The 21932-nt window shown below is 56.6% G+C and overlaps 3 protein-coding genes across 3 annotated transcripts in view; 1 reads left to right on the top strand and 2 right to left on the bottom strand.

Moving 5' to 3' along the window:
- Positions 1-1851: 1851 nt before the first annotated feature.
- Positions 1852-5881, bottom strand: SOX8 (SRY-box transcription factor 8). Its single transcript, XM_033102044.1, has 3 exons — positions 5252-5881; positions 3784-4013; positions 1852-2983 (listed from the first exon to the last, which is right to left on the bottom strand). Exons 1-3 carry the CDS (start codon positions 5644-5646, stop codon positions 2250-2252), a joined length of 1359 nt encoding a protein of 452 aa, XP_032957935.1. The 5' UTR covers positions 5647-5881; the 3' UTR covers positions 1852-2249.
- A 41-nt stretch (positions 5882-5922) lies between these two features.
- LOC117019878 (translation initiation factor IF-2-like) lies at positions 5923-15236 on the bottom strand. Its single transcript, XM_033102114.1, has 5 exons — positions 15072-15236; positions 11959-12111; positions 11552-11605; positions 7094-7157; positions 5923-6720 (listed from the first exon to the last, which is right to left on the bottom strand). The coding sequence occupies exons 1-5, from the start codon at positions 15234-15236 to the stop codon at positions 6023-6025; spliced, it is 1134 nt and encodes a 377-aa protein (XP_032958005.1). The 3' UTR covers positions 5923-6022.
- LMF1 (lipase maturation factor 1) overlaps positions 15209-21932 on the top strand; it is a 104430-nt gene continuing 97706 nt past the window's right edge. Inside the window, exon 1 of the mRNA XM_033101190.1 lies at positions 15209-15427. Coding sequence (XP_032957081.1) covers positions 15235-15427 — 193 coding nt within the window. The 5' untranslated portion in view covers positions 15209-15234. The remainder of the gene's footprint in view (positions 15428-21932) is intronic.

Below are 21932 nucleotides of genomic sequence, written 5' to 3'. Positions count from 1 at the left end.
TGGCAGACCCTGGACATGGCTCCCCAGCATGGGGCTAGGGACGTGCCCTGGATTGCAGCCATTCAGGCGGCTGGGTGGGCGAGGGGTCGGGGTAGGTGCCCCCCTACCCAGACCACCCCATTAAAATTGCAGAGGCAGCTGCCTCGTGCATCTGGGTTCTCGTGAGAAGCCTAATCTTCCTCTCACCCCCAGGCCCGAGAAGCCCCAGAAGCAGCCGCGTGTGCCGGGGGAGGCCCAGCCAGAGGCTGACGCTGCCCCTCGCTCGCTGTCACTCCCCACCACCGTTTCTCCTTAGAAACACTTTCCGCCAACCAGACAAGCCTGCCTGGCTCCTGCAGGGCGGCTTTTATCCTGCTCCCAGCCTGGCCCTGTGCCAGCGCCCAAAAAAATGCTGTCAGCCACCCAGCAACCCGCTCTGGGATTTGCCTGAGAGGAAACCACGGCCCCGAATCCGAACCTGGCCCATCTGGACCCGTTTTGCCTAGTGAGGAGGCCCCCAGGCAAGGAAGACGAATCTTGGGCTTCCTGGAGGTTTCTGAGCTATGTCATATGCAAATTCAGACACAGCCCTGGAGGGAGAGTGGTGTGGCCACCCCCCCACCCCCATAGAGAGTTGCCCTTGGTGGGGGTCTAGGTGAGCCCGGGTGCTCCGACTGTCCATGCCCCCTGCCTTGGCCAAGCCCCTTTAAAGCAGGACCCCAGGCTTAAGGAAAGCAACACACAGAACACAGCCCACGAAGATAGAAGGCTTTTTTTTTTTTTAATTTTATCAAATCGATCTGTACAAAAGTTAGCGTTGGTCAGAAAGTAGCGAAACACAGCAGGTAAGTGACAGCAGAAGTCCAAACTCAACACCGAAAAATAGATTGCATAAAAATGAGTTTGCTGCAGTTCCCGATCCCTATCCCCAGAAAGAGATATGCAAAAAAGACTTTTTTTTTCTCCTAGAAAAAGGTAAGAAAAAGTAGAAAAAGTAAAAAGAAGCAACTTCTCCGACGCATTTAAATTTACAAAGTTTTAATTACAAAGTTTAAAGGCACAAGTTTCCATGAAGTGGGCGGTTATCATAGCTCAGCATACAGCGGAAGCAGTACAGGTAAATCAGGTATTATTCGTCTAAAACGAACAATCTAAAAACGCTTAGTGGAGAAGGTTTTAGTTTCACAGCTTGGAGGTGGCGTCTGGTTCCTAAGAGCCAAGATTAATGTGTTTCTGAAGCCACCACATCCCAGGAAATTCCCGTCTTTCTCACTTGGCATAGTTGTGGGCAGGGATGAAATTCAACAACGCCCCTGCTTTCTAAACCTCAGCTTAATACCAGGGGCCAGGGGCACCCCAACCTGATCTAAACACTACAAGGCGAATTCCTTCTCCATCGACCTAGCTGCCTCCCGGGAGCCTGGAGCTCAGGCTATCCCCATCCCCTCCCACCATCCTCTCCCAGCAGCCGGGCTCCAAACGGCCCAGAGCAAGGGCCCCAACGCCACCTGCCCTCCTGGCCCAAGTCCTCAATTCCCAGACTTCCGTTCTGTCTTAAACTCTACTCTCTGCACAAATTACTTCATTAATTAAAGATAAAATAATACAGGACATAAATACATTTTAACAGCTTTCAAAACAAGTCAAAGACGTTTAAGCTTCAAAAATAAAAATTAAAAAAATAAAATAAGAGTGTTAATCACAGCCAAACCTTGCTTGGAAGACCCCCTAACTACAAGGAACACCCTAGATCTAATGAGCTGGTCCCAAAAGGTGCTCCTACAGAGGCATTGTCACCAGGCTGTGGATGTGCCGTCTCGCCGTGGGAATGTCATCCGTTGGTCCTGGGAGTTCTCGGTGCTGACGCCTCAGAACGCAGGCGGCCTGGAGACCCTGTGTCTCTTCCCTCCTTTTGTCCTCTGTACGGTGGCTGCCGTTTTGCCTCCACTGAGATGCAAAACCAAGGCGCCGGTGTCTGTGCAGAAAAGGGACCCAATGGCCGTCTTTCTGAAGTCGCCCGTCACAGCAAACACAGAGAGAAGGGAGAAAAAGGGCTTTGTCCGTGGACAGAAGTTTTGAGCTCTGGAAGCAAAGGGGCTCCGTTACAAGCACGGCTTCCCGCACACATCAGCAGGCACTTGACGAGCCGGGCACACAGCTGCCTCTTCTCCCTTTGATGGCCAACACCTCCCGGGAGACCTCAGAGGTCTTTGCCGAGAAAAAGGTTCTCCTCTGCCAACACTGGCCCCCTTCAGGTGGCCGTGGCGCCTTCAGGGTCTGGTCAGGGTGGTATACACGGGCTGGTCCCAGTTACTGGGGGGGCTGTGGGCGGGTGGCACCGAAAGGCTGCTGAGCAGGGGCGAGGTGTAGGGCCGGCGGGATGAGTGGAAGTAGGGGTACTGGTAGAGGCTGGATGGGTAGCCAGCATACGGGCTATAGTAGTTGGGGGCCTGCAGGTCGGTGTAGTCACACTGGGAGCTGGTGAAGGAGCTGGCGGCCACAGCAGGGGCCGCCGTGGTGACGCTGGCCTGGGCACTGTAGGAGCTGTAGTCGGTACGACCCGGAGAGCCGTGCGACTGGTCACCGTAGTGGCCGGGACTCAGCTGCTCTGTCTTGATGTGCGGCCGAGGAGGACCCGCCTCAGGCGATGCGGAGGCTGTCGGGGCTGCCTTGTGGGACCACACAGGGGATGCCCCAACGCCCGCTGCACCGGAGTGCGAGTAGGAGGGACCCCCGTAGGAGCTGGCGGCGGGCTGGCCCGGCTCCGCGGGAAGGGCTGAGTGGCCGTTGAGGGGCAGGTATTGGTCAAACTCATGGACGTCGAAAGTGTCCATGTTGCCGATCACCTCGCTGCTCAGCTCCGAGATGTCCACGTTGCTGAAATCGATGTTCTGGCGCCCACTGTCCACCAGGCGGCGCCCTTCCAGCTTCAGTTCTTGCTTGCCTCCGTGGTGCAGGTCCGTCTTGGGGGTGGTGGGCGGGGTGGGAGGCCCGTGGGTCTGCCCTAGGGATGGAGCACATTTCTGGGATGAATGCCCCTTCTGTGGGGGGCGGGGTGGGGCTGGCAGGGCCAGCAGGCTGGCGACATCCACACGGGAAGAAAACCAGCCTGCTAACGGCCGCAGGTAGGAATCAACAGCTTTTTGTTCCTGTACATTTCCCAGAAATTCCAGCAAAGCCAGACCCAGACCTCACTCCTTGGCGGAGAAAATTCTGTTAAGCACTGTTCTACGGGAAGACCTGGGGCCAAGGAGGCCCCACTGTGAAAATCACGGTAGGGAAAGGAGAGAGAACCGTGTTTAGGAAGCACTCACAGAACGCCCAGCCTCATGTACATAACCACACAATTCACACAAAACCTGTTCTCCCCAAGGCTGATGGCTTTAACCAACTTGACTGACACCACTTGGGCACCAGCACTGCACCCCACTCAGTCTGATCCTGAAGCTAGACTGCCGACCACTATGCTGGCAGTGAGTCCTGGGTCAGAACCAGCAAAAAGGCCTTGGGAGGTAGAGACGCCTTTGGAAGGACAGAAAACCCCACGTCCGTCCGTCACAGGGTGCCACCAAGGACCTCTAAGCTCAGAGGGGCTAAGCAGGGTACCGCCCCCAAGCCATGTGCATCGGAAACGCCTGGCACTGTGGGCTTCTACCAGGTACCTGGGGAAGGTCTGGTTCTCTCGTGGGCACCTGCCCTGGGAGTGAGCCTCTGTTCCCACCCCCACTGCTCATCTCCGCCATGGCCAGAACCCCCACGTCTCCTGCTGGGGATTCTCAAACAGCGGGGGCCCTGGAAGCCCACCTGTGTGGTCACTGTGGTGGTGTGCGTCCCCGAGGCCGGTGTCGCTCTTGTACCCAGCCCCGCCTGGGTGATGGCCCAGCTCGGCGCCGGAGTCCGAGTCGCTCTGGCCCGTCTTCACGCTCTTCCTCCGGCGCGGCTGGTACTTGTAATCCGGGTGGTCTTTCTTGTGTTGAACCCGCAGCCGCTCTGCCTCCTCCACGAAGGGGCGCTTCTCACTCTCACTCAGCAAGCTGCAGAGCCAAGGGCACAGGCAGGATGGTGAGGGCGTCCGGGCGAGCACCAGTGTCCACGCTGCCCGGGAGCTGGACTGTACCCCAGGTGAGGCACAAGGAGAGTACCAGGACAACCCCCACCTCGTGCATCCGCACCTTGGTGGGCACTAGGCAGCGCTCCCCGCCCCTGAGCTGTGATGCCCGGTTGGTGGGGTCTATGTACTCATTAGGGTCAAAGCAGGAGCCGGAACAAGACCCAAACCTCGTCTCCATCTTCCTCCTCCAAATCTCCTCTCCCACCCAGCCTGTGTTTGTCCCCTCCCTTTGAGGCTTTCTAAGGCAGGCGGGGGAGGAGGGCAGGACCCAGCTGAGAATACACTGTGGACAAAGCGAGCTTCCTGGGAACCAAGCCGGGACTCTGCAGGCAGCTGGACCTCCAGAAACACTGGCAAAACTGAGCGGTCCTCATTGAGGCTCAGCACACACACCAGTTCTCAGGCCCTTCCAGAAGCTCACTTCTAATTGCCTGTAGGACAGGCATGTGGGCACAGAGGAATGGGTCCACGGAGCCCCAACCGGACAGAGGCAGGAGCACAGAAAACATACAGCAAGCACTCACTGATGAGGTGAGAAGCAAGAAACTGGGCACCAGTGCCCTGAACCCAAAGCCGTCCATCCATTTTAAAGCCCAGTAAAGAGTGTTTGGTAGGGTGGGCTATCCTAAACGGCACCTTTGTCACTTATGCTGTCCAACTTTCTGCAAAAACCACGAGCTTCACCGTGCCAAAGTGTGCAGCTGTGGGGAAGGTACCAGCCGGGAAGACAGACACCCACTTCCTATGCCCTTTCCAAGGAGAAGCATCTCCAGACAACAGCATGCTGCCTGCTGCTGTGTCCTGCTCCCAGATAGAGGCCACCTTTCCTAGGGGAGGGATTGGCTTCCAGGTTCTGGGGCCACTCACAGCTGGGGTCCCCAACTCGGCATGCCAGCAGCCACTGCCTTGATAGGGCTTGTTCCTTTCCGTGGCTCCGGGAATGTGGTAGGGGTGTCCCACTCCTCCCGCTGCCCTCTGTGGGTGCAGACTCGGGAATACCCCGCATCTGGTTCCTGCTGGCCAGAGGGTGTTTTTCCACTAGGACTCACCCTGGGAACAGCCACTGAGTAAGGCCGAGTCTACTCACAGCGCCACCTCTCTGAGCCCCCGCGCACCCCAGAACTCGCTCGCAGACCCCGGTGCGGGCCTGGGGCTACTTACCGCCACAGCTTGCCCAGAGTCTTGCTGAGCTCGGCGTTGTGCAGGTGCGGGTACTGGTCCGCCAGTTTGCGGCGCGCCGCTTGCGCCCACACCATGAACGCGTTCATGGGCCGCTTCACGTGCGGCTTGGCCTTGAGCGCGCCGCCGCCGCCGCCACGCACCGGCATGGGCACCAGGCTCCAGTCGTAGCCCTTGAGCACCTGCGACACGGCGTCGCGGATGCAGGCCGGGAAGCGCTCGTCCGCCGCCTCGGCCGCGTCGCCCCGGCCACCGCCCCCCGCGCCCGCCGGGGACGGCGGGGCGTCGGAGTCCGAGTCCTCCACGTGCGACATGGAGCTGGCGGTGCCGGACGGGCTGCAGGGCGGCTGGGCGCGGGTCTCGCTCATGTCCAGCATCGGGGCCGCGCGCGGAGGGGCGCGCACCGGGGATGCGTGCCGGGCCCGATACCCGGCTGCGCAGCGACCGCTCTGGGACCGGAGGTCACCGCACGGTGCTCCGACCTGCGTCCCCACCGCCGCCGCCCCTGGCCGTCCTACCGCCGTCGCCGCCGAAGCTCCGTCCCCGCGGAAAGACCCGCAACAAGTTTCTTTAAGCTGCGGTCGCGAGGCTCCACCCCACTCGGCTCCCCATTGGTCGGCGCGTGCCCGGCTGCCCCCGGGGGCGGGGCTTGGCCACCCCCTCCCCCTCCCCCCACCTTAAAGAAAGCGCCGAGATTCCCGCTGCGCCCCCGCGCGCCCCGCCCGGCGCCACACCACGTGGGGCCCGGCGCGCTCAGCAGCGGAGGACCGGATCCCCAGCGGTGCACCCGCCGGTCCGATCCGCCCCCCAACGCCGCAGGTCCCTTTCTAGGAGGAGCGGGAAGGAAAAGGGGACCAGAGACTGGGATCGGTGGGTGCACCGATCCTGCTTCCTCCGTGGGTGCGTGGCTCGGGGTCCAGTCTCCCAGCCTCTAGCAGCTGGCTCCGCAAGGAGCCGGGTCTTCAAGAGCCTCCCCCCACCAGCCGGTCTTGAGCCCCGACGTCTCACCCTCAGCCGAGAGGCGCCGGGGTCAGCTGCTGCCAGCCTGCGGCCCAGAGGAGGGTCGGCTCGGCAGTCTAACCTCAAATCCCGGGCTCCCCGCCCGCAGGCCGGCGCGCTCAGAGTCTGCGCGCCACGCACGTCCAGGTAACACGCCCAGGGGCCACGGCTTGGAGCGGGATGATCCCAAGTGCCCCGCCCTGTCCTGGTACAAGCTTGGAAAGCGCGGCGGGGGCGCGGTCTCAGGAGCCGGGACAGCCGAGGGGGGCGGGAGCGCTGGGCGGGGCCTGGACTGACCCTAGCCGTAGACTCCCTGGGGCCGCCCGGCGGATGGCGTGGCCGGACGCGGGGGCCCAGGGCCTTCCGGGCGTGACCCAGGGGGTGGGGGCGTGGAGGTCGTCCGGCGGGGCGGTCCTGGGTGGTCCCGCGGAGGCGGAGGCTACTCCCGGCGCCTGGAGTGGAGGAGGTGGGTGCGCTTGTAGAGGGAAGGGGGCGGGGTGTGCAGCCCTGGTTGGGGTGGTGGGGTCGGGAAAGGGACATTTCCCCGGAGGCAAGCACCGGGCCGTGGCTCCGAATCCCCGCCCGAGGCCGCCCCCGCGAGTTGGCCTTGGGCCCGGCGGTCCCCGAGGGCGGCTCGGATTCTTTCGCCAAACCCGCGGGGAGGCGACGGACTGACCGCCCAGAGCCTCGCCATGCCCCCCTCCTACACCCCCTCCCCGCCCCGCCTCCTCGGGCGGCCGATTCGGAACTTGAGCGTCTCTGAGCCTGTGCCCTGTGCGCCTCGGATAACCCTAAGCAAGGGCACCAAGTTCCCCAACCAAGTACCTCCCGTGGAGTCACGGACGCCTCGGTGAATGACCGCTGAGGCCGAAGGAGTGACGCCGTCTCTCTGGCAGTAGAAGGGGCTGGTCTGTTACCAAACAACTCCAAATTGAAAGTTGGTGGATGGTGCCGAAGTCCCCCCCGCACCTTTATCAACCCAGCGGTGGACACCTTGCCGCTGACGGATGCGCCTCCCGCCTCCACCCCGGCACTGGGAGACTGCCCCAGCGACAGTCCGTTCCCCATCCGAGGCTCCGAATTCCTTAGAAAACAAGACGCTGCCCCCTTAGAACTTGGACCCGGTTCTGTCCGGACCAGTCGGCTAGGGACGAGATCTTCACCTCACGGGGTCTGCCCTGGGACCCCAAAGCCTTGCATCTGGAACACGCCGGTCCAGGTGTCCTGCCACCTGCGGGATGACCTGAAGGTCTCTTGTCTTTGTTCCTGGGCTAACCCTCTTGCCAGAGGTCAGTGACCCCGACCTTCCACCTTCTTGGGAAACGCCACAGTGGAGGGGCGGGGGTGTTCAATGCTCTGGGAGACCCCCACCTCATGGCAGAGGGAGAGCTGGCCTCCAGAGTGGCAGACCACCTGTCTTCTTTGGCTGGGTCACCTGCCAAGGAACATCCTTCTCTGTAGGTCTCCAGTAGTTCCACTTTGGAGGTCCTGCCCTGCACTCCAAATCCCCACTCTGCATTTGGAAGATGCTGAGGGAAGGCTCAAGTGGGGGCTACCTAGGGGCACCCACCAAACGTATTGGTCCGGGTACCCATGCTGGTGAAAGCAGGGTTTAAAGGTAGGGGCCATGGATGACAGACCTGGCCCAAATTGTCCTGCCCCTGGGAGCATATCCCACCCTTTTCTATGCCGAGTGAGCCCTCAGGCACCAGGCCTGGGTTTCCAGTAAGAGCTTTCTTTATGCAGGAAAGGCTGCATTGGGTGTATGAGGCAAAGCATCCATTCCCTGTTCCCCACTAACACACGAGGGGCACCACACAGCCATTCCCTGAGTTCCTAGGACACAGACAGGTGACCCCTGGGACCTTTGGAGGGAAAGAGGCTGAACCAGGGGAGTTTAGTCCTAGAGTGTGGCATGTGTGGTCCTAGACCCCACCAGGCTGTGGTGACCACCCTTGGACTGATGGATGGTGCTGGTGGGCACCCTCTGATATATGTCCAGGCCACACTCCAACAGAGTGGGTGCGAAGGGGCGAGTCCCCATTAGGGCCTGGCCCAGGCCCCTGAGAGCGTGTGCATGCATGCACTTTCCAGGGGGTGGCACCCAGCGAGGCGGTGCCCAGGCTGTCTCGAAGGCTCTAAATTGGCCTTGTGTTGCTCGGCTACATCCTCCATTGATGCTGACCTTGGTTCCTGTCTTCAGCTGCTGGGCATGCCCTGAACGGACACCAGGACGTGGCCTTCAGAGTAGGAGCTGGCTGCAGTTGGTTGGTGTGGTCACCACCAGTACTGATGAAAGCCCTGCTTTGTGCTGGAGGCTTTTCTGGGTGACACAGTACAGAACCACAGTGCACAGTCCCTGCCGAGAAGATGCTGGAGTTGAGGGGGCCAACAGCAGACACACCAAGGGGCTAAGACACTCATCACAAGGGCTAGGGTACAGGATGGTGGCTTTGAGGGGTGATAATTAAGCTGAGACCTGAAGCTTCCAACTTCTCAGAGAGCGAGAGGGAAGGGCACTTCCTGGAGTGGGAGAGGGGGCATATGCAAAGGCCCTGAGGCAGCAGAAAGCACAGGGTATCCAGGAACACAGGTCACAGTAACTTAAAACTTGAGGGGCAGCTCTTTGAACCCCCTCTCAATCCACCTCCTGCCACCTCTTCTCTCAGTTCTTCTTCCTGCCCTCACCTGCCCCAATTCACATGACCTCATCTTCTTCTCGTGGGCTTTGTGGCTCCAGAGAGATGATCCGACTGGCCAAGTTTGGACCTGCCCCTGGTCCATCAGCTCTGGGGCATAGGAAAGCTGATGTACCCACAACTCCTGGCAGAGTTCCAGGGCACCTGCAAAGAAGGAGGTCTGTGCCAATGAGACCTGAGGCCTGGCCAATCTTGGCCTAGAGAGCTCCAGGAAACTTCTAGGCACAGAAACCCTCAGCCCTCCCACCCCATGTCTTCTAGGTGTGACAGGCTCAGGAAGCCCATGAGTGCTGAGCGCTGGAGAAGCTGAGTGGGAATGAAGGGGCTGCTGAGAGCTAAAGGCCACCATGGAGGGGGCATTTGTCTCTCCTTGCATTGCCGTGTTGTCTTTCCTTGCGTTGGCCTGCCCACCCTCTGCCTGGCCCTCGTCTTGGACAGTCAGGGAGGCCATGTCCGTAGTTTTTGCAGTCTTGAAGAGAAAGGCCTTAGAGCCAGGCCACGTAGGTCCAGGAGCCCCAGCGCCAGTGTTCCCTGGGAGTCTGCAGCCGCCTTGGCCTCTGCAAACCAGCCTGCAGTGGTTGGCATCACATCCTGGAAACCTCTGCTTGGCCTTAGAGATTAAGTGGTGCTTTTAATTACTGGCCGGTCTGCAGAAACCAAACGTCCAGGGCAGAGATGGCTGAGTGGCTCTGAGCAGTGGCTCAGATCAAGGCAGCCTCATCTTGCCCTGCTGGGTTTCCAGAGAAAGGAGAGGGGCTCACAGGGTGCCAGGAGTCCAGAGTTCCCCAGTAACAGACTCAGGGCTCTGGGCCAAGCTTTTGGATGAAACCCCCTCCCTGACTTAGTTTGCCAGCTGGCGTGAAGTCCTGGTTTCGTCTCAAAGCCGGCCCCTTGGTGGGGCTGGTGTCCACTCGGGAGCTGGCCGTGTCTGTTCGTCACCCTTCCATGGATGCAGAGGACACTGGAAATCCATGCCTGGATTCCTCTCCTCTTTGCCTGCAGGACCCCGGGTGGGCTAACCTGTGATGGACTCTGGTCTGGTGCACAGGATGTCAGCCCCGCTGTGACTGTCTGCCTGGTGTCACGTGCGTGCAGATATGTCGGGAACAGCTGTGGTCTGGGCTCTGGCCTCCACGCACCCGCTGCTGGGAGTGGTCCCTGAGCCCCCGGCTGTGCCCATCCATCTCTCCCCAGGCTGTGGGCGCTCACCCCCCCAGCAGCCGTTAGGTCTAGGCATGACGTTAGGTTAGAAGCACATTTCTGGCGGTTTTCAACATCACTGACGACAGTCCTGAGATGAAGAGAGTCCTTCACGTGGCTTTCGCGTCATCCCTTGCATGAGATCCTGGAGGGTGTGTTTAAGTGTTTTCTATTCTGTAGCTTTGTCTGCAAACACTTCTGGAGCTTTTACTCCATGCCAGACCTTCCCTGGTGCTGGGACAGAGGGTGATGACCCACAGGGCCCTGCCCTCCAGAAGCTCATGCCAGCAAAGCATTCTAATGACATGTGAAACAAGTGCCACAGAGTGGTTTCTTCATGGGGGCTGCACGCTGGCTCGCTGCCCGTCTCCTGCCCTTGGGGTGTGGAAAGGGGTAGGAAGGAGTTGTAGACTCCCCCAAGAAAGCGTTGGAGTTCTGGAGAGGAGGGTGTTTGAGGTACAGGACCTGCTGCTGTCCATCCTCTGTGGCCCTTTGTCATTGGGCATGGTACAGGGTCACCCTGGGCAGCAGAGGGCTCTGGAGTGCCTGTGGGGGCCCTGCTGGGCCTGCGTCAGTTGACGTATATGGGATGCTAGGCGTGCAGTAGCCAACACCTGATGTTTATTGTATTTTCGAGGCTTGTGAACTCATCATCACTCTAAGCTAGCAACTTTCAGAGCTTGTCTCCTTTGGGTGGGCCCATCTGGCCCACCCATGTTACAAGGAGAACATGTAACAGGAAGGCCACCCACTCTCCAGAAATGGATTGTCTGCTTTAATCACTGGGGGAGGGTCACAGGAAGGGGAGACCTGGTGATGGATGGTGTTGGGTACAAGTTCCCCCGACCCAGCCCTCAGCCCCCTCCCCCTGTGAAATAAGAGGTTTGGGCCAAATCAAGGGTCTCGGACCTAGATGCCACCAGGACCCCAGCAGGGAGGGGATGTGGAAGCTTCTGTGGGCCAAGCTCTAACGTGTGGTGGGGACCATGGGTGACTAGACACCAGGAGGCCCTGGTCATCCCAATGGCCAGCCGGGGGCCCTGCTGCCAACCAGACCTCAGCTGACCACAGGTGCACACTTGTGCCCAGCTCGGATGGGTAGCACTGCTGGCTGACACAAAGACTTGGGATTTTTGAGGCTGTTTGTTACACGGCATTATTGTGGTGATTGGTAACAGATACAGCTCTGTGGGCAGAATCAGCCCACAGGCCTCGTGTCAGTGACCACTGACCTAAGCCGTGCCCAAGGCTCTTCCAGTTTACAATGCTTCTAAGAGAAAAATCTGAAACTACATGTTCTTTTCCCCCGCGGGACCCTACAAGGAGAGAATGGAGCTGCATGGGGATATTTTGCTTTCCATTCTGCCAAGCAGTCATGGCTCACCAGCTCACGGGGCCACGTCGCCTTCTGGGGCACAGGCACGGGAGTGCTCGTGGCCTGGAGCCGAGGGCACGGGGAGGAGAGCTGGGCGAGCCAAGCATAACAGCCGTCTGTGAGTGAGTCATCGTTCCAGAACAACCAGCAAATGGCCCAACACCTGCTCACCCACCCCCACCCCCACCTGCCAGCCTCACCAGGAGGTTTTGGCTGCTGGACAGTTAATGGTGGGATGGGCCCAAACTGACCACCCCTCCAAAAGAAAGTGACAGATGTTATTGCCTTCCTATCAACAGATGTCAGGACATGAAAAATGGGGGTAAATGAAGGGTGCACGATTAGATCCGTGCCCAACCTAGGTTCTCATGGGTACCAGAGAGTTCCAAATGCACATCAGGGACAATTGCCCTGACATGGCGGGGGCTGCCAGGCCGGGGTGCCCGGGGACAGCTGGATGAGGTGCTGACATGGGCCTCATTCCTCTGAGAAGTTGTCCCGCAGCTGCTGGGAGTGCTGCCAGCCCACGGGCTTGTGTGGGCCCCAGCTCGGGGGCCGCGCTGGACGAGCTGCAGATGGGCCCACCAGGAGCTCAGGCCCACCTAGAGATCCCAACTTATCCATGGGTCTCCATAACAGCCCTAGGCTCGAGCTGACAGCTCCTTCAGGGGAGCTCCCCTTTTTGTCCCCCCTCCTTTTCTCCGCTTTCTCTCTGGCTCTGTCCAGGTGGGGCTCAGCTCCGCGTGCTCCAATAACCGGTCCGAAACAGTTGGGCCTCATCACAGCACCTCCCAGCCTCTTCTGTATCAGCTTGACTTTTTCTCATACAGTAGTTTGCTGGAGAATGTAGGTTCAGGAACCCCACCCCCACCCCCGCCAGCCTCCTGGTGCTGGAGAGAGGCCGCTGGGTGGATACCCCAGGGTGCCAGTGGTGGAGGAGCTGAGCTGCAGGCTGAGGCCTGTCCTGCACCAACTCTGGACACCGTGGCTGGCCCAAGGTGTGTAGAAGAGGTTTTATTTGTAAGTGAAATGCATTCTTGGGACATAAGACGCTTCCACATAAATATTTCTAAAACTTCGATGCTCCCTAATACAGACAGGTAAGTTTAGTTTGAATGAGATGACCTATTCTGACAGGTAAAAGCAATGCCTTCTAGGTGATTCTGAAACAACGCCAGGACAGTTTGTTTTTGTTTTCTTGAGGTGAAATAGCATAAAATTAAGCATTTTTAAGTGTGCAATTCAGTGACATTTAGTACATTCACAATGTGCAACTATCACCTCTATCTAATAGAAGATTTTCATCACCACACAAGGAAACCCTGTACCAGTTAGTCACTTCACCCCCCCTCCCGCAGCCCCTGGGAAGCACGGATCTCCTTTGTGAGTTTGCTTACCCTGGACATTTCATATAAATGGAATCCCACAACATGTGGCCTTGTGTGTCTGGCTTCTCACTTAGCATGATGGTTTTGTGATTCGTGTATGTTGTAGCACGTGTCAGTACTTCACACCTTTTTATGGCTGAGTAATACACCAGCGCACTTGTGGTTAAATTCAAGCCGAATGGGCAAGACTTGAGCCCCTGGCCAGCCTGTCCTCGTCTGGAGCTCTGTCAGTGGGGTCCACTCCTCTGGACCCTCGGACTCGACCTCTCCGGTCAGCTCTCAGGATGGAGGAAACATGAGAACGCGAGCTCCCAGCAGACCTCTTCAATGGCCTCGCCCACCCTGGGCAAACCCGGAGAGGGAGCTGGGAGCCCAGCGAGCTGGAGGCCGGACAAGGGGCCCCTTTCTGTTCTGCACAATGCCACATTGTGCTCTTCTCTGGGGAGAACAATGCAGCTCTGGCCAGGGGAAGCTGAAGACAAAGGGCCCTTTGTGAGGACTGTTCCCACCTGAAAAGCAGCACCCAGGGTCACACCTGATGGCAGAGCTGTCCTTCCTCCCTTTCTGCCCCCTGAGCAGTTCCCGAATCCAAACGAGGACCCAGGGAAGCTTGGGTGGGCTCGGGCGGAGGGTGCTGGATTCTCCCTGCTTTCCCTAAACAGCTATGCTGGCTCATCCCAAGCGCTTGGACAAAGGGGAAGAGGGATACAGGTTGTGGATTCCCGTGGAAGGACCCGGTAGCAGGGCGTGGGCCAGCGCTGTGTTCTTCTGATCCCCAAGACTGGGAACCCTCTGGGCACATGCTTCCCTGGTGGAGCCTCGCTGGGATGTGGAAGATGTTTGCACTACCCACTGCAACAGATTTCACAGGCCCCACTTCAGAGTTGGGCTCCAAAGGGAAGGATTTTCATGAGAAAGAAAAGAAAACTTAAAAAAAAAATCACGCTGTAAGATGTACATACACGCTATTACTCCAACAGTGGTGGTGGTGGGGGAGAGGCCAGGGAGGGGTTCCAGAAGTTGCTGGTCTGACCTAGATTTGGGGGCTCTTATATTTCCAGAGCCAGTCCCTGCCCTCATGGTGTTCACATTACAGGTGGTGAAGATACAATTAAATGAGCAAGAAAGACTGATCATTTGCCCACACAAGAACTGATAATTTGTATGTCAAAACACTAGGAGCAAGAGTTAAAACCAAAAAACCTAAGACAAACATTTGCAATGTACACACAAGAATAGAATCTTTAATATGTAAAGAGCTCTGACAAAGGAATAAGAAAAACACCTACCTCCATGATTTGCTTCCAAGTATCCCACAGTTTACCCAATGACCCCTAGGGCTCTAACGCCTGCTCTGTCCTGCACACACCTTCTTTCCTCTAAGGAATGCCTACAATTCCACACTCTAGGTGCCACCTCTCCTGAGCAGTGTCTGACCTGCTCTACCCTCAGAATGTATAATTGCTGGTGTCTTTACTGGGGTTCTGCTTGCGTCATTGGTCAATAAGTTCTTCCCTCCTGTGAGTCCTCATCTTTCCCCAATTGCTGGAGATCCAGTCTTGAGAGCCTGTAGGAGCTCTGCTTGTCCAACGGGCTTTGCTGATCTGAGCTGGAGGATCGGGCTGAATTGCAAGGCCTGCTTAGTCCTTCACTAGCTATGTGACACTCATTGGACAGCGGAGATGAGAAGTCAGGGAGGGGACACCTGTGAGGCACCTGGCCACCCACCCCATGCAGGCAGTGATAGCCAGGAGCCCTGAGTTGAAGCCACTGCTCCAGCCTTTTCTCTGCCGGGCTGTCAGTCCTCCACACGTTGCAGGAGCAGTAGAGGGAGTACAGTACCACCAGGGGCCTCTGCTGCCCACAGCCCAGCTGCCCTGAACGCTGACCAGGCCCACCCTGGTACTGGCCAGACAACCTTTACAACAGTCTCCCTTCCATTGCATTTCTACTTCTGGAGTGCCTTCTGCCCCTTTCCCAGAGTGAGGGTCCATGAGGGCAGACGCCCACGTCGGGAGTGCACCGGGGACCCTCTGCAACGTTGGCTGATGAATGAGTGAATGAATGAATGCAGTGGGTCAATCCCTTCCAGGTGGGGTGATGAGCGCCCTCTTCCCAGGTACCCAGCTCCTTGCCCTTACTGCTGCAGTATCTCGCTCGGCCTGCGGGGGGCGCGCGGGCGCGCAGGCCTGGGGCACACTCCCCGCAAGTGGGCGTGTCCTCTCAAGCATAGGCGGGGGCAGACCGAGGGGCGTGGTCTCCTGGGTGTGGGCAGGGCCGCCCGGCGCGCGGCGCTCCCCGCGCATGCGCCCTGACAGCCCGGCGATGGCGGCGCCCGAGGAACCGCTGAGGAGGCGGAAAGTGAGGGACACGGGCCGGGAGCCTGGGTCTCCGCCGGGGTCGGGGCGCGACCCCGCGGGCTTCCCGGCCCAGCTCCGCGCGGGCACCTTCTGGCTGACTAGGATTGTGCTCCTGAGGGCCCTCGCTTTCGTTTACTGTGAGTCTGGGGGCCCCCCCGTCGATATTGCTCCTCTGCGCGCGCCCGCGAACCCCGCCCGTGACCCTGCCCCGCCCCGCCCCCAGGCCGCCCCTCAGGCGGGTACCCAGCGGAGCCGGGTGCCTTACGCTCCCACTCGGCGCCCTCTTCTCCCCGGTCCGGGGGTCTGGGTGAGCTCTGGGCGGGGTGAGGGTCCCCGTAGGTGATCGCACCTGGACCCCCTTTGCCCTCTGTCGCCCGCCCGGACCTCCCCAGCCCCACCCGCCGGCTGTCTACGGCCGGGACCCTGAGTCAGGCCCCCAAAGTGAACGCGGCGATGGAGGGCCCCCTCGCAGGAGTGCCGCCAGCCGGGGGCCGCGCTGCAGAATTCCCCGTTCGTTAGCCGGATGCGGGCTGGGGAAGCGGGGATGTGGGCGTCCGGCGCCCTGAGCAGCAACCCTGCCCCGGACCCTGGAGCAGCCCAACCGCCAGAGTGGCGTTTCCACTCGGCGCCTCCGAGCCCACGAACACGCCCGAATCCTCGGGCAGCCCCTGCGGGAGCCTCCTGAGCCCTAATCGCGGGGCCGAGGCGCTCCCCCTGCCCCCTGGTGTTCGTGGGAGGCTTGTCCTCAGCTTTCAGAGCAGCGGCAGGTGCAGCCTGCGCCCCACCTGCGAGGTTCGCTGAGCTCCACATCCCACCAGGCTGAGAACTACTCAGCCCGCGGCGGTGCAGGGCCTGCCCGCCGGCCTGCGGAGCCAGAGAGAAGTCAGTCCGGGCTCAGCACGTCGAGGCCTGCCCGACCTGGCCGCCAGCGCGGGGTCTACCTCCCCGCCCGACTCCCTCCACCCAGCCGGATACAAACGCGTTGGGCGCGGGAGCAGTGGTGGACACAAGTGGGGGCTTCGTAAACCCACCCTGCAGTCGTGACTGTAAAACCAAACTCAGATTCTCAAACAAACCTGGCCGTGAGGGAGACCAGTGGGAACAGTCCCAGGCTGAGATGGCCTGGGCCAGTGGGCAGTTGACTTCTAGAGGGTTCCAGAGGGTGGTGGTACCTGGAAGTGATTGTGTGCCCTGAGCACTGAATGGCTCAACTTCATTTCTAACTCTCTCCCCTCACACGTGGAAGAAAGAGCAGCATTGAGCTCTTTGGACAGCGACCTTCCACAAACACCGAGGAGTGGGCAGCACCCCAGGAGGGTGAGCCTGGGCACCCTGTTCCCTGGATAACGCAGGCCACCTCCTAGCACACAGCGGACACACCATTACCACTGCAAGGCTTTCTGGAGGGATTCTGTGTGCTGTGTGATTGCCAATATGGGCTTTCAGCTCAGCCCTCTCTCTCTTTTAAGTTATAATAGAAAAAATAGTTCTTGCAGTGTTGCTTTATCTTCCTCAGGATGAAACAGTCATTCTAAACGTTTGAGCTGTCACTTAGCAAAAGATGAAGTCAAGACAAAGTTAATCTCTGAGACTTTAATAGACTTTTAAAAGGGGAGCCTGTAACAGTGGAAAAACCCCAGTGGCTTCGTCTGCAGAGAGCACAGCTTTATAAAACCTGGCTCATGGCTTTCAAATGAGTGAGCTGCCTTTGATCTCCACGGGGATTCTCTGTTCAATTCAGAAGGAAACAGTTTTGAGCCACTGGGTCAAGCAGATATTTTAAGCCTGGTGCTGAGCACAGAATGATTTGTTTTGGCAGATGAATTTTTTTTTCCTACCTCGCAAGTATATTTGGGAGAGAAGCAGTGTTTTTCAGCTGCATAAAGGAACCTGTTTTCAGTATTCCAGGGATGAGGTTCTCTGGCTGAAATGGCTGGGGCAAGTGGGCAGTGATCCTGCACTGATCTCTTTCTAGAGGGTTCTGGATCTCACTGGACTGTGTGCCACCTCAGAGACCCTTAAGTCCCAGGGATTGTCCACGATACCATAGGGGCTCTCCACGCATTTCACTTGATGTTGAATTTTATAGTTGCTTTCGTGGACTGCTAACCCCACCACAAGGCTGAATAATGAATGGATTCTTGCCCTATGCTTCCTTCACCCTCTGCACATTTATTACAATTCTTAGTGCTGTTAACGTGCCTGTCTATCCGTACACCTGTAGCTCCTTGCAGCCCAAGCACAGTGTTTTATTTATGTCTCTGTCTCTGTCTTCTAGGGGTATCTCCTGCTCCATAAAATTTCCTTGACTTTGCACATGGTCTTATCAATCATTGCTCTGTCACTGCGGGATACCTCTCCAATGGTGCCCCCTTCCCTTTCCTTTGCCCCAGTCAGCCTCAGCCTCTGGGAGTGGACACTCCGTTCACAGACTGCACACCTGCAAAGCCCCCTGGTACTCCAATTGTATTCATAATTCCTTGCATCTCATGTCTTCTTATTGTTTTGTTTATTCTCTTTCTGCTGGAGTATGTTCCCAAACAACTTCTTAAGAAAGGATTTGGAGAAAGTGAACTTTCCGTGTCTGTCCTTGCACGTGTGGAAATTATTGATTTGCCCCGTCTCCCTTTCTGTCACAGCAGTTTTCCTCAGAACTTTGTGGTGTTAAGAAGTCCTCACACACTCTGCCTCTTCTTATGCAAAGTGACTAAAGGGAAACATGTTCTTTCTTCTACTCACACACGTCTGATGCCAAATATATGGCGTCTTCCCCGTGTAATAAACAATTCTGACGGTAACAGCCCGGTATTAATGCAGACCCCACGGGCTGAGGGCTCCGTCCCACAAGACCACCCCCACTTCAGACCCCGGTCACAAGTCCAGGTTGTCACCTGCGCTTGTGACTGAGCAGCTATAAATCGGGGTTCCCACGACCAACCCCTTCTCAGGTTCCACAATTTATCAGAAGGGTTCAGAGAACTCAGGGAAACACTCCACTTATGTTTATTGGTCTATTAAAAGGGATACAACCCGGGAGCAGCAGACAGAAGAGCCGCCCAGGGAAGGGCTGGGAAGGCCTTCCATGCCCTCTCGGGGGCGCCACCCCCAGCACCTCCACGTGTTCACTACCCAGAAGCTCTCTGCAGCCCTTAACTTGGGGTGTTTATGGAGGTGCCGCTTAAATCATTGGTCATTGTCCATCTGCTCAGTCCCCAGCCCTTCCCCCTCCGAGGAGGTCAGGGGCTGGGCTGAAAGTTCCAAGTCTCTACTCACAAGGTGGGTTCCCCTGGCACCCAGCCCTCATCCTCCAGAGTCACCTCATGGGTATAAGCCCAGGTAAGGCTGGAAGGGGCTTGTTCGTGAATAACAACAGACGCTTCCGGAGTGTTAGGAGCTCTGTGCCAGCAACCGGGATGAAGACCAAATCATTCTTTTATGACAGTATTACAGGGACCTCGTTTTCTCTCTGGAAGCCTTTAGAGTCTCTGCCACCCTGCCACTCTCTCCCCACCGTCGCTCTGGGTCCTTGTTCTTTAATGGCAGGTCTACGTGAAGTCCCTCCCTTGTTCCTTCCCAGGGGCCTCAACACATCTCAAGACTCCTGCCCCATTCTGGATGGGATTCTCTGGCCCCACCCAGTCTGCTGACTGAAGGCCCATGTCTGTCCCAAGCACCCCAGTGGGTCCCAAACACATCCCCACTAACCCATCGAGCCTCCCTGCTTGCCTGGAGCCTGAAAAGCCACTTCATGAAACTAAGATGGAGAAGAAGGTAGGCCCCTCCCGGGCCCTGGCCCTTGTACCCCCATGTGGAGTCCACCTCTGTGACTGCCACGACCTGCTGGGAAACGTGTGTGGGTTTCCAGAAGGAACCGTGAGCAGTGGAGCCAGTGGAGGACTTTCGACACAAGCAAAACTGCTTCTCTCACAGCTTTCACATTGTTACCTCAGAGTCCCCAGCATAACATTTCTTTAGAAATCCCACTTTGAAAGGATCTCAAAGGTGGTTTCAGCACAACTGTAATTCCTGGTTTTACTTCTAGTACCTTCTTATGGTTGAGATGCATCGTGTGATGCCAGGCTTGTCGTGTAGTTTGTGCAATTGCTCTGTGTTCTTTTATCACATACAGTAGAGTTTTATTCTTTTTCCCTCAACTAACACTCATTATTTGAGGACTGTTTGAGTTGAATCTCAGTTACACGTTTTAAAAGCAGTAGCTTGTTATACTCTTGGTCACGACAAGTAAAGTCTCTTGGGATCTGGGGGCTCAGCCTGGCTCTCAGACGACACCCAAGTGCAGGATTAAAGCAGCGGAGAAGAACCGTTCGTACCCTTGTTGGCTAAACTCTGAGCTGTTCTTTGGAAATTTTGAGGGAAAAAATGGAACCAAAAGAATCCTTGAAATCTTGCCTAGTTCTATGTTGTCCTGAGCTTCCAGCGGCTCTGAGAGTTCCTGGGACATTCTTGTTCTCTCCTCCAGGCCACTCAAATTCTAATGAAACGCTCTGCTTGGTTTTACAAGCTTCTCTGTAAAATGCTTCCAGTTTGTTTTAAAAACAAACCCCACTGCCCTACTCTCTGAGCTTTCTGCAGCACAAGCCTTTAAAGAAAAAGTGTCGGAGGCTTTTGTGCCAAGGCCAGAATTTAACTACCGTCAATAAAAACTGCCCGGTGAATGACATAGCAAGGCCGATGCTTTTTTAATTTTATAGCGATTTGTCTGAAAGGAGAGATAACAATTTTTTTTTTCTTTTTGATTTTTAAAGAATATTTGCAGACATCCTTGATAATGCATATATAGATGATCTGGTTACTTCTCTTGGATCAGTTTTGGGGCTACCTCACAGTGAGCAGCTGAGAAATCTCCAGGCCTTGACCCCTTCCTTCCTAGAGTGGGGGAGAGGGCTGTCCCCTTCCTTCTTAGAGTGGGGCTGGGGGGACCGACTGAGCCTTTCTAAGTCTGGTTGGTTAGTTGGTTTAGCTTTTGAGATCCCATGATATTGGTGACATTTTTGTTTATTCTTTTTACTTAGCCATTTCTGTAACGGGACTAGACATTGCAATAGTTTTTTTTTTTTCCTCTCTGCAAGTTAAATCCAGTCTACTTTTTTTCCCTGATAAGGAAGGTAGGAAGTTGCCTATGCTCCTTGCCTTCGAATTACTTCTTAAACCATTTAATTGGTGAGAACAAATCTCGTTTTTCTTCCATGGCATTGGAGTGTGAATTGTGGTTTCAGGGAGGAAGGATATCCAGCTGTTTAGCCATTGCTAATTAGATCCCCATGTGGAAGAGCCCAGGCTGGTTCTGGAGTGTACAGCCTGAGTCAGGAAAGAACACACACACACACACACACACACACACACACACACGTTGGGTGGGCACTGCTGTGGGGGCTCTCTGCTGCCCCCTCACCTGTGACCCTCTGCGGTGCCACACCCCTCTACATCTTTACTCAGGGCATCCAGGATGGCCAGGTATCTGCTCTGTCAAGTTCTGCTCTTTCCATCCATTCTCTGTCCTCTGGAAGCTGGTCACCGAGTCCAGCCCACGCTCCGGGGGAGGGGAGGACTCAACCCCCCATAGGGGCATCTCCATGTATTATTTGGAATTCCTCTGTGAGGAAGATTTGTGTCTTCTCCCCATTTATGTATCAGCCACCACATCGAGCTCTGCTTTAGGTTGGGGTCCAACACCATTACGCATTGTGGTGTCAAATGTCCGGCTCTGGTGACTGGTGGGTCTTCCCGCTTGCCCCCCATGTCCCTGGGACAAGCCTCCAGGCTTTATTTTTCGAGCGCTTCCTTCCTTTAGAGGACACTGCCATCTGCTCTCTTATTTCCCGGCCCTAAAATCAGCCATTTCTTCAGGAGCCTTGGTTCCTTTTATTAGAGAGTGGTGTTAGGAACCCCCGATCTGGGAGCCAGGGAGTACCCATTGCTACGGGGTGTCCCTGCTTCCAGACCCTCTTAACAGACAGAGCTAGGTTACATGTGTGTATGAACACGTGTGGTCACTCCTCCAAGTATCCATCTGAATATATGTTCAGGTAAACAAGGTCACACTGGCATCTCTGATTCGAATCCAGTGCAGTGTATGGGCCTCCCCTTCTTACTTCTCTGGAACTTCCTTCTCCGCCGGTGAGAAATCTTGCCCCACCATCCATCACGCTTTGTTGATTTGCTCACCCCCAGTGCACACGCAAAGCAGTTTCAGAATTGTTCACCTACCCCCATGAGAAAAACCAACTAGACCCCAGTGTTTATATACAGTTTCTTTGTCTTTGTCCTTAGAGTTTTCATTGAAAACATTTTCCAGAGTTACTTGGGCCAGTCCTCCCTCCGCCCTCCAGTTCACTGTGATCTGTTACACATTTGCAATAGAGTTCAATTCATTTGTCACAGTCTGCATTCCATCCTGGCATTCCTTGACCTCCTGGCTGGGTTGTTTTGATCGTTTGTATACATTAAGGTTCATTCTTGTGTGATGTACAGTTCTGTGGGCTCTGACAAATGCGTAGTTACCCATCACCCAGTACTTTACAGTGTAGTTGTGTACCCCTGTGCACGTGATAACCACTCCTTCTGCCAGCCCTTGGCATGAATGCTCCGATCTATGTTCTGTCCTTGTGGTTTCGCTGTTTC

Source organism: Rhinolophus ferrumequinum (genome assembly GCF_004115265.2).
Source record: "Rhinolophus ferrumequinum isolate MPI-CBG mRhiFer1 chromosome 15 unlocalized genomic scaffold, mRhiFer1_v1.p scaffold_54_arrow_ctg1_1, whole genome shotgun sequence".
In the NCBI taxonomy this organism is placed as follows: domain Eukaryota; kingdom Metazoa; phylum Chordata; class Mammalia; order Chiroptera; family Rhinolophidae; genus Rhinolophus; species Rhinolophus ferrumequinum.
Note: the sequence above shows the minus strand (reverse complement) of the source record. Positions and strands in the feature narration are given on the sequence as shown.

Coding starts and splice junctions, on each gene's coding strand:
- LOC117019878 (XM_033102114.1), bottom strand. CDS start 15,236: ATGCGCGGGGAGCGCCGCGCGCCGGGCGGCCCTGCCCACACCCAGGAG. Junction 12,112..15,071: donor CCGAGCGAGATACTGCAGCA/GTAAGGGCAAGG, acceptor GCCCATCTGCAG/CTCGTCCAGCGCGGCCCCCG. Junction 11,606..11,958: donor GGCCTGGCAGCCCCCGCCAT/GTCAGGGCAATT, acceptor CCTCGGCTCCAG/GCCACGAGCACTCCCGTGCC.
- SOX8 (XM_033102044.1), bottom strand. CDS start 5,646: ATGCTGGACATGAGCGAGACCCGCGCCCAGCCGCCCTGCAGCCCGTCC. Junction 4,014..5,251: donor ACTCTGGGCAAGCTGTGGCG/GTAAGTAGCCCC, acceptor TTGGCTCTGCAG/CTTGCTGAGTGAGAGTGAGA. Junction 2,984..3,783: donor CCACCACAGTGACCACACAG/GTGGGCTTCCAG, acceptor CTCCATCCCTAG/GGCAGACCCACGGGCCTCCC.